Source organism: Hyla sarda, chromosome 5, assembly GCF_029499605.1.
Source record: "Hyla sarda isolate aHylSar1 chromosome 5, aHylSar1.hap1, whole genome shotgun sequence".
NCBI classification, from domain to species: Eukaryota; Metazoa; Chordata; class Amphibia; order Anura; family Hylidae; genus Hyla; species Hyla sarda.
Genome location: NC_079193.1, coordinates 290,767,070 through 290,781,313, shown reverse-complemented (window position 1 = coordinate 290,781,313; position 14,244 = coordinate 290,767,070). Strand labels below are relative to the sequence as shown.

At 46.1% G+C, this 14,244-nt stretch overlaps 1 protein-coding gene across 1 annotated transcript in view; it reads right to left on the bottom strand.

The window, feature by feature from the left end:
- XKR4 (XK related 4) overlaps positions 1–13,673 on the bottom strand; it is a 273,477-nt gene extending 259,804 nt beyond the window's left edge. The window contains exon 1 of the mRNA XM_056521935.1: positions 12,871–13,673. Within this exon, the coding sequence (XP_056377910.1) occupies positions 12,871–13,547 (677 nt within the window). The 5' untranslated portion in view covers positions 13,548–13,673. The remainder of the gene's footprint in view (positions 1–12,870) is intronic.
- Between the last annotated feature and the right edge of the window lie 571 nt (positions 13,674–14,244).

The following is a 14,244-nucleotide window of genomic DNA, read 5'->3' as shown; positions in this document are numbered from 1 at the left end:
TTGATTGCCGCGTCTGAAGGGTTAATATAGGGCATCACCGCGATCCGTGATGTCCTGTATTAGCCGCGGGTCCCGGCCGTTGATGGCCGCAGGGACCGATCCGATAGGTGTGTGTATTCGCCGTATAAGACGCACCAACTTTCCCCCCTCCCCCCAGTTTTGGGGAAGAAAAAGTGCGTCTTATACGGCGAAAAATACGGTGTTTTAAGTCTTCCCAATTAGTAGCATACTATAAATTATATATTTAGAACCGTATTTTACCAGAGATAGTTGTGGTTAGAACTGGGCGGGGTTTACTCCCATTTTATATATGTAAAATGCTCATTTGATATCATTTGATGATCTCTATGCAAAGTAATATGAATGATATCTGAGCTAACAAACTTCTGTGATTAAGTTTAATATTGTTCACTAACATTCTAATGTATCATTGATTTATATCTGACATTATGTCATTGATATTCTTTATATAATTCCATTCATATTATGGTATAATCAATTGTAACCAATAAAGGTACATATCATTTTTATAATAACTGCATTATTTTATTAGATTGCAAAAGTTACTTCTACCAATACTTCATAGAACTCATATCTGAGAAAATAGTCGGGCCCAGATATGGGGAATTACATTATTTGTATATTTTTGGCAATTCATAACGGTCATAATATTTTAAATATTTTTTATTGACCATAATTAATAATTCATAAATGAATTATTACCCTGACAGGATCCCCACAATCTCCGGAACAGCATGGAGCAAACCTCACTCCATGACGGACGAATGGCTACTACAACCGCCACGCCCCCTGCATTCATGTCTATGGGAGGAGGCATGGCGGCATGAACACAGCTCACTAACTCAGCTCCTCGCTAACTGCAAGACCTGGTGAGTTTACCTGAAATTCATCCTGGATTTGTTTGTTTCTCTATAATTGTTTCACTTTATCTGTCGTAATTGCGAAGATTGAAAAAGAATAGCGGCAGGCTTTATTTTGCATTAGCAAATTAAGGCAGATTTTTTATATGCATACCGCTCTTTATAGAAGCTATGTTAATGAGGTTTGGAGTACGGGCGAGTATATGCACTGTGTCAGGGGAGAACTCAGCTATTATCGTGATGTGGTTGGCTAGCCAGCCATATTCTTAGAGTGCTATTTAGAATTCATATAAAGCCTCCATCACTTACATTTATCCGTGTGTCTGCTTCTTGCTAGCTAAAAGAAAAGAAGAAATATAAACTAGGTGTGCCGAGATGATTTGCCAGGGCTGTGGTCGGTGTAATGAAGAAAACAGTGCCCCTGTAGCTGGATGTGAACCGTGCAGTGATTGGCTGAGGCGTGCACACACCCTCCACACACCCTCGGCTACAGGGACACTGTCTTCTTTACAGCAGGACACAATTTTCACCATGCATGCTACCATCTCTAATGGGGACAGGGACACATTTTCTCCACACATATCCCTGTCGCTTATACAGACTGTGGCGCTCAGCCAGAAGAGCACTCCAAAGCCCTTCTCCCGCCCAAACATCAGCAAGTGTGCGCCGAGGGTATGCCCGCACCTCAGCCAATCACTACACGGGTCACATTCGGCTACAGGAACAGTGTTTTCATTCCTTAGCCAATCACTGCATGGGTCATATTCAGCTATAGGGACACGCGGACACTGTTTTCTTCACTACACCGGTCTTGGATGACAAACAGGGCTTTACACTATACAATACACAAAATAGATTATGGGTGATATCAATATGTTCTGTATTAAAATGTAGAGAAAATCAGATGTGCAGTTTTAGAGGCCTGAGATTGTCATATCCCCCCCAAAAAATGATAATTGTGACAGTGCCCATTTAAGGGACTACTATAATTTTTACACCCAGCAGTACAACTTTCAGATTGATGTTCTTTGGTCCCACTACAGCAGTGTTTCTCAACTAGTGAGCTTCTAGCTGTTGCAAAACTACAACTCCCAGCATGCTCAGGCAGCTGGAAGTTGTCATTTTGCAACAGCCGAGACACACCAGTTGGGAAGCACCGCACTAGGGTAAATGACTCTGGAAGTTACCCTCAATCTATACAGAACTCATCCATCAGAAACAGACGAGTGGTAAATAACTAGCTCCAAATTCTTGTCTGCAAATAGGGCCCGTTTTTGTATCAGTGCTTAGGTTACTAGAGCAGACATCCCCAACAGTGCAGGATTTCAATTATTCCCTGGAGTAACTTATAGAAACAGAAAAAAAAAGAAAACCTGAATGTTGGTGGGCCTTGGGGACTGGATACTAGACAATCTGGAGCTATAGTGGGTACAGCAACTTTACAGTTTACTTCACACTTTAATTTGAAGTTTTTGAGTTACTATTGGGGACTCCATTTGTAAAATATATAATCAGAGATGAGCGAACTTACAGTAATTAGATTCCCCACAAACTTCTCAGCTCGGCAGTTGATGACTTTATCCTGCATAAATTAGTTCAGCTTTCAGGTGCTCCGGTGGGCTGGAGACTCTCTCCTAGGACTGTATCCACCTTTTCCAGCCCACCGGAGCATCTGAAAGCTGAACTCATTTATGCAGGCTAAAGTCATCAACTGCAGGGCCGAGAAGTTTGTGACGAATCGAATTACAGTAAGTTCGCTCATATATATATATATATATATATATATATATATATATATATATATATTTAGAAGTGAAAACTAGAGACAGCACCGATCCTCTCAGCGTGTGCAAGTGATCATCCGAGAATGCCAACCCAGAGAAGCATACAAAGTCCAAAGTGGATACAGCACCAAACAGCTGGGGACTCAAGCTTGTAGATGGAGTGAGACTTTATTTGCTATCCAATGTGCAACATTTCGGCAACAAACATGCTTGAAATAGGCAGTTTGTTGCCGAAACGTTGCACATTGGATAGCAAATAAAGTATCACTCCATCTACAAGCTTGAGTCCCCTGCTGTTTGGTGCTGTATCCATTTTGGACTTTATATATATATTTAAGTACACACACATAGGTTGTCAAATGATTCACACGGCGATTTGCATATAGATAATATTAGGTATAAAACTCTGTAAAGATAGGGCATTTATGGCATATGATACAGATAAAGCGTACGTGTGTTTGTCTAAAGTACTCCTTAAAGCTTTAACTACTGAAAACTCTATAAAACTCTTCTGCCTGTTGATTTGCACACAAATGTCTTTAGCTGGAATATTTCTTTAACCTTTTAAGGACGCCGAGCGTATGCATACGCCCTGCATCCCGAGTCCTTAAGGACGTGGGGCGTATGCATACACCCATGGGAATTCCGGTCCCCGCCGCTATCCGGTTGGGAACTGGAACAGGATGCCTACTGAAATCATTCAGATGACATCCTGTCACATCGCCGAGGGGGGTCCTAAGACCCCCCCATGTCGACGATTGCAGAAAATCGCATGTCAATTCAGACATGCGATTTTCTGCTACTCCGGGCTGATCGGGTCTCTGGTGACCCGATCACCCGGAAAATAGGGATGATCGGAGCTGTCAGTGACAGCCCTGATCATCCTGAGGTATAGGAGCGAGGTCGCAGTGCTGCGATCTCCTCTTATCCCCTGCCATTGGTCAGAACTGATTCTGACCAATGGCAAGGCAAGACAGTGGGTTGTTGAGTGGGTTGTTGAGGGGAACGTGGGGAGAAGATGGAGGCCGGCACCTGGAGGAGAAGATGCCTGGGGACCCCCAATCGTCGCTGGAGACTGCTGGATCCTGGCTCAGGTAGGGAAACTACGGGGGTGGAAAGTATAGTGAGCTTTACTGTGGCAACCACTAGGAAAGCCAAACTGCAACTCCCAGCATGCCCAGGCAGCCAAAGGCTGTCTGGGCATGCTGGGAGTTGTAGTTTTGCAACATCTGGAGGGTCAAAGTTTGGAGACCACTGTTACAGTGGTGCCCAAACGGTAGACCTCCAGATGTTGCCAAACTACAACTCTCAGCATGCCTAGACTGCCCAGGCATGCTGGGAGTTGTAGTTCTGTAACATCTGTCCCTTCAGATTTTGCAATTTTCATGACATTTTTTGAAAATTGCTGCTCTACTTTGAAGCCCCCTGTATCGCCCGTCATTATGCACAGAGTGAACTCGCTCTGTGCTGTAATGATAGCAGGGTGCCGCAGCGGCGATCCCGGGGATCCCCCGCGGCGTTCTGACATCTTATCCCCTATCCTTTGGATAGGGGATAAGATGTCTAGGGGCGGAGTACCCCTTTAAGGTGAAAAAAGGGCTGCGTCCTTAAGGGGTTAAATAGGCAAATTTGCAATAACTTGCTATAGTATGAATATAAGAAACATTGCATTATAACTTATTGGGAAAAAATGCCTCCTTCTCCACTTTAGAGCCACTCCCCCTTCTTCCCCAAGCTCAGTCTCAGGGATTAAGTTACATGCTGTTTACAGCCCATCAAGGGGGGAGCTGCTGCAGACGGACAGAGGCAGAAAGACAATAAGATGTGGCTGCAGCTTTTAATTGTTAAACCCCACCTGTGTTGGACTCACAGCTTTTCTTGCTGCTTCTTCAGAGGGTGTGATATGGAAATAGGGGGCAGGATACCTCTTTTGTGGTATTTTCATTATATGGGAGACATCTTAGCAGCTAGTTTGCTGGGTTTTTTTTAGAAAAAGAAAACTGACAGGGAAAACGTCTGATAAATGTGCAATACAAGGAACATAATGACAGAAACACTGCTCCTTCTCATGTACACACAGCAGTTTTAGTTGCTGTTTGTGCTATTACCATTTCACATATGACACTTACCATTGAGATATATATATATATATATATATATATATATATATATATAATATACATACACATACACACACACACACTATAAAGGTACCCATAAAAAGAAAACAGGCTAACAATATAAAACTATACACTGCATATGATGCCTCCTCTTTTTACAACTGCACCGCCAGCGACTCCATCTACTCAGGAATGGCATCTCTAGTCTCATTAAAGAAGTCAAGGTCAAGTATTAGAGTAGTACATTGAGCTTCTATACTTTTGCTTCCTACATCTTGACCTCACTTCCTGAGATGAAAGCCTGTCATGTAAAACTATTTTCAAGGAAAACGTGTCTTGTTCAGTACAATCGAAAGCATTGGGCATCGGGCCTATAGATCAACAGATTAATCTGTATGCCACACAACTCAGGTTTACAAGTCTATATTTTACCTTCTTTCATACCATGCATTATAAAGCAAACATAAAATAAATACACTAAAAGTATAAAGGCAAACCCAAAGCACTGCCTATCGAATGTCTAAAAATACAATATATTTCCTAGGTATGTGATGCTCCATCCAGTCACTAACCGTGCACATCCCAATACCAATACAGCATCTGTTCACATTAGCTTCTAGGGACAAACAACATAAAATGTTTTGCAAACGTGTTACTGCATGAAGTTATCTTTTAGTATAAACAAAAACAAAAAACTGCATTTGCATTTCAATTTCACTTCACAATTAAATGTTGTCCAGTATATTTTATGGTTTATGCAGGAATAGTAGCGGTGCTGGACGAATAGCGGTAGCGGGACCACAAACTGTTCTAGTCTGTATGTTATATTCTTGTTCTGTATTCTGGAGTCTATTCAGACTCATCCGCTTCTAGTCTGTATGTTATATTCTTGTTCGGTATTCTGGAGTCTATTCAGACTCATCCAGTTCTAGTCTATAATTTCATGTATTATATTTCCGTTTCCACGGTGAAGTGTGTCCACTGGCCAGTAGCCTATTTGGCTTTATTATTAATGGCTACTCCTATAGTAAAGTGGGGACTCCAGTTTGTATGTTCTGTGTCCCAGTGTGAACAGTGTCCTATATTTGTATCCTGTTTTGTATTTCTGGTTGTCTAGTAGTTTTCTGTTTCTGTTCTTGTCTGTGACCAACAATGTATAATGTGTTTTTACACCACTGCACTTTAGCGCAGGAAGGGACCGGCGCCCAGATGTCGATCCATCGTTTAGGATGGATGGACAAGTAGACAGGGAGAGCGGTTTTAGGGTCAGTTTAGGGCTCACTCTCCCTGTCCCCCCCAGTCGGTCATGACAGATGCAATGCGTTTCACTGCGCATGCGCAGCAAAGCGCGTTGCATCTCTGCTGAGTAAACAAACCTGGTTTTACATTTGTGGTCCCGCTACCTCGATTCGTCCAGCGCAGCTACTATTCCTGCATCCTCAGTCACACGCTTGATCAGATTCTTTCCAGGAAGACTGCAGACGATCCATTATTAAATCCACGGCTCTCCATTGTTGTGTGTGAGTTCACACAACCTGCTTTGGTAAGCAGCTGTTGATTCCCCTCCCCCATCCTGTTATCCTGAGATCCTACACACGGAGCGCTTTCTACTTTCTATCTTTCAGTATATTTTATGGCACCAAGAAGGATGCCCTTACAAACTACAGTTAGTCCCACAAGAAACAAGCTCTATAGATGAAGGAAGAAAAAAAGCATTATGGCTCTTAAAAGGAGAGGAGGAAATAATGAAAACCCCAAAAAATGACATATTCACTGACTGCACACGTCAGGCATCTTACAATGCAAAGACGACTTATATAAAGTATGGCTGAAGGGTCCTTGAGTCATGGCGGCACACACCTCTTCACTAGATGAAGTGTCCCACCTTGACGGATCCGTGGTAAAGTTAATTTACTTGAATTAGGATACAGCACAACGCTTCTTATAATAATGTCATTCATTGTGAGGCGGAGGGTGGATGTCACAGACTGCTATCGGAGACCCGAGGGATCCCAGCCATTGATCAGGATGAGTACATGGGAGCAAGACAATAGAGTCACCTGTGTGGTGAGGCAGACGGCAGCACGTCCCCGCCGCCTGGAAATGATGGGCCGGTGGCTGTAGTCCTTTAGTGTATTCACAGATAATTTGACCTTAAACAGACACAGCAGGGCTACTGTTTCTTCTTGTAGAGACCACAAGGAGCACTGCTTGGCTAATAAGACTCCCTATGTTTGCTGTTGGTCTCCACAAGTAAAGCAGAACCCTTCAGCTATGTCAAGGGGCCTCTCAACCTGTTCTGTACTGATGAGGGGAAAGAACCCTGAAACATCTGTCTATAGAGTGTCTTTCCATCCCCGTTTGGCTAGTTATGTTGCAGGACTTTCAGGGAAGCCACTTCCAGTTGGGAGTTCTTGAAAAAAAAGCCTTGCTCCTTCTGGAGGAAAACTAGTTTGGAAACCGCTGTCCAAGGTGCTGTAAGGCTTTTATTCCTGCTATGGATCTCCCTGTCCTCTATACGCAGACACTGAAGTGACACTAGAAACGTGGTCCTGTAGCACCCTCTGTATAATACAATAAAATTACTGGACTATGTCAGATATTATAACACAGCTTAAAGAGGACCAGTCAGCTCTCCTAACATTTCTCTGTAAAGGCTTCGATTCCTCATGAAATACCATTTCTGGAACAATTTTGCTTAGAACTCAGCGTTGTTCTGTTCCTCTGTTATTCCTTTGGCGGATATAAGGATAAATGGAGACGTGTCCCAGCACCAGACTGTGAAGGAACTCACCACGGATCCGTCAAGGTGGGACGCTTCATCTAGTGAAGAGGTTTGTGCCGCCATGACTCAAGGACCCTTCAGCCAAACTTTATACAAGTCGTCTTCGTATTGTGAGATGCCTGTCGTGTGCTGTCACAGTGAATATGCTGTTTAACCCCTTAATGACGCAAGAAATTGTCATTTTGGTGGTTTAACCCCTTAATGACGCAAGAAATTGTCATTTTGGGGTTTTCATTATTACCTCCTCTCCTTTTAAGACCCATAATAATGGCTGGATGAATGGAGGTAGCGAGACCACAAACATAAAACCAGGTCTGTTTATTCAGCAGAGATGCAACGCGTTTCGCTGCGCATGCGCAGCGAAACGCGTTGCATCTCTGCTGAGTAAACAGACCTGGTTTTATGTTTGTGGTCTCGCTACCTCCATTCATCCAGCGCCGCTACTATTCCTGCATCCTCAGACACCTGCTTGATCAGATTCCTTCCAGGAAGGCTGCGGATGATCCATTATTAAATCCACTCGCTCTTCATTGCTGTGTGTGAGTTCACACAACCTGCTTTGGTAAGCGGCTGTTGGTTCCCCTCCCCCATCCTGTTATCCTGAGATCCTACACCTTCTACTTTCTATCTTTCAGTATATTTTATGGCACCAAGAAGGATGCCCCTACAAACTAGTTAGTCCCACAAGAAACAAGCTCTATAGATGCATTATGATGAAATAATGAAAAACCCCAAAAATGACAATTTCTTGCGTCATTAAGGGGTTAAACAGCATATTCACTGAGACAGCACACGACAGGCATCTTACAATACGAAGACGACTTGTATAAAGTTTGGCTGAAGGGTCCTTGAGTCATGGCGGCACACACCTCTTCACTAGATGAAGCGTCCCACCTTGACGGATCCGTGGTGAAGTTAATTTACTTGAATTAGGATACAGCACAAGGCTTCTTATAATACTATCATTCATTGCGAGGCGGAGGGTGGATCTCACAGACTGCTATAGGAGACCCGAGGGATCCCAGCCATTGATCAGCATGAGTACATGGGAGCAAGACAATAGAGTCACCTGTGTGGTGAGGCAGACGACAGCACGTCCCCGCCGCCTGGAAATGATGGGCCGGTGGCTGTAGTCCTTTAGTGTATTCACAGATAATTTGACGTTAAGCAGACACAGCAGGGCTCCTATTCTCTTTACAGTTGTAAAGCTGATGCTTAGTGGCTCTCGAAAGCGGCATCCTTAGAAAGAGTAAAGCTGAGGCCGACGTTTTCTATGGAGTCCCTGGAAATAACCACTACCCTCGACACTAAAAATACAAACCAGATGTCACAGCACATGAAACCCTGGAGAGAGTCACAACCATGCAAACCTCCTCGTACTATCGGAGCCTTCACAATCACAATAGTAGAAGGTTTACCTACAGACAACATGTAGGCCTCACAATAAATGAGAATATTAAAGCGTACATAGCCCAGGATCCAAGTCACGTGTCTACAAGAGACTGTATTCTCTCAGCCTCATGATGTCACCTGCAGTCTCATCCCTATAACAGGTCTCTCGTGCATACAGGAGCGGCGGTGTATGCAGCCGGTGGGGGTTGTCCCTATTATAAGTAGTACGCTGGCTGCAAGGACATGTGACTGCTATACATCAAGGTCCATGATATAACAGAATATAGTTCTCCATCATTTCCCTGCATTACAAGCCTATCCACCGTACACACAGCCTAAAACTAAAGAGAACTCATCCAATAGGACAGAAGAATGAGTGCACTTAAAGGGGAACACCACATTCAGGGAGCACTAGTTGAGCTTCAGCTTTAAAATATAAACTCTGTTAAAGCTCCATCATTTAGGGAAGAAGAAAGTTTAGTAATGCACATTACATACCCAGCGATCAATGTATAGACCATGTAGCAGACTATATGGACAGGACGTAGACATATAACCCCGATCCCTTCCCCACACCTCAGTCTTACATTGTAAAGTTTGAGTTCTTCCAGTGCTTGTCCCAGCAACCTTATGTACAGACAAGTACCCCGAATATTCCACAGGGATGTGCAAGGGTTGGTGTATACTATGGGCTCCATAGAGCACATATATATAGGTTCCACATACTCCCATATACAAGTGAGCACATATCTATAAGTTCTATAGACCCCCATATACAAGGCTCAGCTCATGTGTATAGGCTCTACAGACCCCATATACAGGAGTGAGCTCATGTGTATAGGTTCTACAGACCCCATATACAGGGGTGAGCTCATGTGTATAGGTTCTATAGCCCCCATATACAGGGGTGAGCTCATGTATATAGGTTCTACAGACCCCATATACAGGGGTGAGTTCATGTGTATAGGTTCCATAGACCCCCCCCCCATATACAGGGCTCAGCACATGTACCTATAGGCTCCACAGACCACCATATATAGGGCTGAGCACATGTATTGGCTTCACAGACCACCATATATAGGGCTGAGCACATGTATAGGCTCCACAGACCCCCCATATATAGGGCTGAGCACATGTCTATAGGTTCCACAGACCCCCATATATAGGGCTGAGCACATGTATATAGGTTCCACAGACCCACATATATAGGGCTGATCACATTTCTATAGGTTCCACAGACCCCCCCCCCCTATATATATATATATATATATATATATATATATATATAGGGTTGAGCACATGTCTATGGGTTCCACAGACCCCCATATATAGGGCTGAGCACATGTATATAGATTGTATAGACCCCCCCCCCATATATAGGGCTGAGCACATGTATATAGGTTCCACAGACCCCCATATATAGGGCTGAGCACATGTGTATAGATTCTATAGACCCCATATATAGGGCTGAGCACATGTGTATAGATTCTATAGACCCTAGTGAACAGGGCTGATCACATGTCTATAGGCTCCACAGACCCCTGTATACAGGGCTGAGCACATATTTACAGGTTCCACAGACCCCATATATAGGACTGAGCACATGTATATAGGTTCCACAGACTCCGTATATAGGACTGAGCACATGAATATAGGTTCCACAGACCCCATATATAGGGCTGAGCACATGTATATAGGTTCCACAGACCCCCATATATAGGGCTGAGCACATGTCTATAGATTCTATAGACCCTTGTGAACAGGGCTGATCACATGTCTATAGGCTCCACAGACCCCTGTATACAGGGCTGAGCACATGTATATAGGTTCCACAGACCCCATATATAGGGCTGAGCACATGTATATAGGTTCCACAGACCCCATATATAGGGCTGAGCACATGTATATAGATTCTATAGACCCTAGTGAACAGGGCTGAGCACATGTGTATAGGCTCCACAGACCCCCGTATACAGGGCTGAGCACATGTCTATAGATTCTATAGTGTAGAGGGCTGAGCACATGTGTATAGATTCTATAGACCCTAGTGAACAGGGCTGAGCACATGTGTATAGGCTCCACAGACCCCCGTATACAGGGCTGAGCACATGTGTATAGATTCTATAGTGTAGAGGGCTGAGCACATGTATTTAGGTTCCACAGACCCCATATATAGGGCTGAGCACATGTATATAGGTTGCACAGACCCCCATATATAGGGCTGAGCACATGTGTATAGATTCTATAGTGTAGAGGGCTGAGCACATGTATATAGGTTCCACAGACCCCATATATAGGGCTGAGCACATGTATATAGGCTCCACAGACCCCCGTATACAGGGCTGAGCACATGTCTATAGATTCTATAGACCCCCGTATACAGGGCTGAGCACATGTCTATAGATTCTATAGACCCCCGTATACAGGGCTGAGCACATGTCTATAGATTCTATAGACCCCCGTATACAGGGCTGAGCACATGTGTATAGATTCTATAGTGTAGAGGGCTGAGCACATGTATATAGGTTCCACAGACCCCATATATAGGGCTGAGCACATGTATATAGGCTCCACAGACCCCCGTATACAGGGCTGAGCACATGTCTATAGATTCTATAGACCCCCGTATACAGGGCTGAGCACATGTCTATAGATTCTATAGACCCCCGTATACAGGGCTGAGCACATGTCTATAGATTCTATAGACCCCCGTATACAGGGCTGAGCACATGTCTATAGATTCTATAGACCCCCGTATACAGGGCTGAGCACATGTCTATAGATTCTATAGACCCCCGTATACAGGGCTGAGCACATGTCTATAGATTCTATAGTGTAGAGGGCTGAGCACATGTATATAGGTTCCACAGACCCCATATATAGGGCTGAGCACATGTATATAGGCTCCACAGACCCCCGTATACAGGGCTGAGCACATGTCTATAGATTCTATAGACCCCCGTATACAGGGCTGAGCACATGTCTATAGATTCTATAGACCCCCGTATACAGGGCTGAGCACATGTCTATAGATTCTATAGACCCCCGTATACAGGGCTGAGCACATGTCTATAGATTCTATAGACCCCCGTATACAGGGCTGAGCACATGTCTATAGATTCTATAGACCCCCGTATACAGGGCTGAGCACATGTGTATAGATTCTATAGTGTAGAGGGCTGAGCACATGTATATAGGTTCCACAGACCCCATATATAGGGCTGAGCACATGTATATAGGCTCCACAGACCCCCGTATACAGGGCTGAGCACATGTCTATAGATTCTATAGACCCCCGTATACAGGGCTGAGCACATGTCTATAGATTCTATAGACCCCCGTATACAGGGCTGAGCACATGTCTATAGATTCTATAGACCCCCGTATACAGGGCTGAGCACATGTCTATAGATTCTATAGACCCCCGTATACAGGGCTGAGCACATGTCTATAGATTCTATAGACCCCCGTATACAGGGCTGAGCACATGTCTATAGATTCTATAGACCCCCGTATACAGGGCTGAGCACATGTCTATAGATTCTATAGACCCCCGTATACAGGGCTGAGCACATGTCTATAGATTCTATAGACCCCCGTATACAGGGCTGAGCACATGTCTATAGATTCTACAGACCCCCGTATACAGGGCTGAGCACATGTCTATAGGCTCCACAGACCCCCGTATACAGGGCTGAGCACATGTGTATAGGCTCCACAGACCCCCGTATACAGGGCTGAGCACATGTCTATAGGCTCCACAGACCCCCGTATACAGGGCTGAGCACATGTGTATAGGCTCCACAGACCCCCGTATACAGGGCTGAGCACATGTCTATAGGCTCCATACACACATCCCCATAGGGCGGTATACACACACACACACTGTGACCACACGCGGCTCTCACCTCCAGAGCTGTCCTAGCTGCAGGATATGGATGACTGACTGCAGGAGCCAGATGCAGAAGGAGCACGAAGCGGACCTGGGACTGGCGGGCCGGGCGGTGCTGGCCGGGTTGCCGGGCTTGTTGCTGGCCGTAGACGCCTGTCTCTGCGGGGTAGAAGGTCGCACATCCGCCTCCCCCGGCGCCGCACTCGCTGCAGTCTTAGCGTCCACCGGGGAGCACTGGGCGCTGTTCTCGGTGCTGAAGTCATGGACGAACCACCTGAAGCTGAACACCTGCACGGACAGCGAGCCCAGCACCACGAAGAACAGCGTCAGCCCGAACCACCAGCGATAGCCCCGCACGTAGTAGTCCACTGACAGCCAGATGTCGCTGCCCACATCGGCGAAGTACACGGCCACCGCGGCCAGGATCCACAGGCAATCCCACAGCGAGTAGCGCCGCTGATCCCGGGCCAGGCGCAGGCATAGCGCCGGAGACCCCCCGCCTCCCCCGGCCGCCACTCTGCTGCAGCAGCACCGGGAGCCGCCGTCCGAGCAGCCCCCGTCCCCTGCACCGGAGCCCGGCTGAGATCCCGAAGCCAAGCCCTGCACGGAGCCCGAGTGATCCGAGTTCTGCAGCGGGGTGAAGGCGACGTCGCTCTTCTTCATCTTCAGCATCCCGTCCGACTTGGCCGCCATGATGGGGAGCAGGGAAAAAAATAAAAAAGGATCCAAAAATGTAACGATGGATGAAGCGTTCAGCGCGGAGCGGCAGATCCCTCCTTTATTATGTGACAGCGGCGCTGCCTGCCCCGGCCTCCGCCCCGCCCCTCCCCGGCCGCCAGCCCTCCCCCACCTCCTCCTCCGGGGGACGGGCCGCCGAGAGCGCCGCCTGTCTGCGTGCAGAGCCAACCTCACCCTGCAGCCTCCCAGCCTCACACCAGTGGATGATGGGATGAGGTCATTCCTCTCCTCCACCTCCCCCGTCTATGGCACTGGTGCGGGGGGAGGAGGGGATGCAGCAAGGCGGAGAGAGGGGTGAACCGAGGATAGACGGAGCACAAAGCGGGAGGCGCCCCGCCATCCACATCCCCACAGGACGCCCATCATCCGCGATACTAGAACTCACAGCATCCCCTATAGGACGCCCATCATCCACGATACTAGAACTCACAGCATCCCCTATAGGACGCCCATCATCCACGATACTAGAACTCACAAAATCCTTTATAGGACGCCCATCATCCGCGATACTAGAACTCACAGCATCCCCTATAGGACGCCCATCATCCACGATACTAGAACTCACAAAATCCTTTATAGGATGCTCATCATCCGCGATACTAGAACTCACAGCATCCCCTATAGGACGCCCATCATCCGCGATACTAGAACT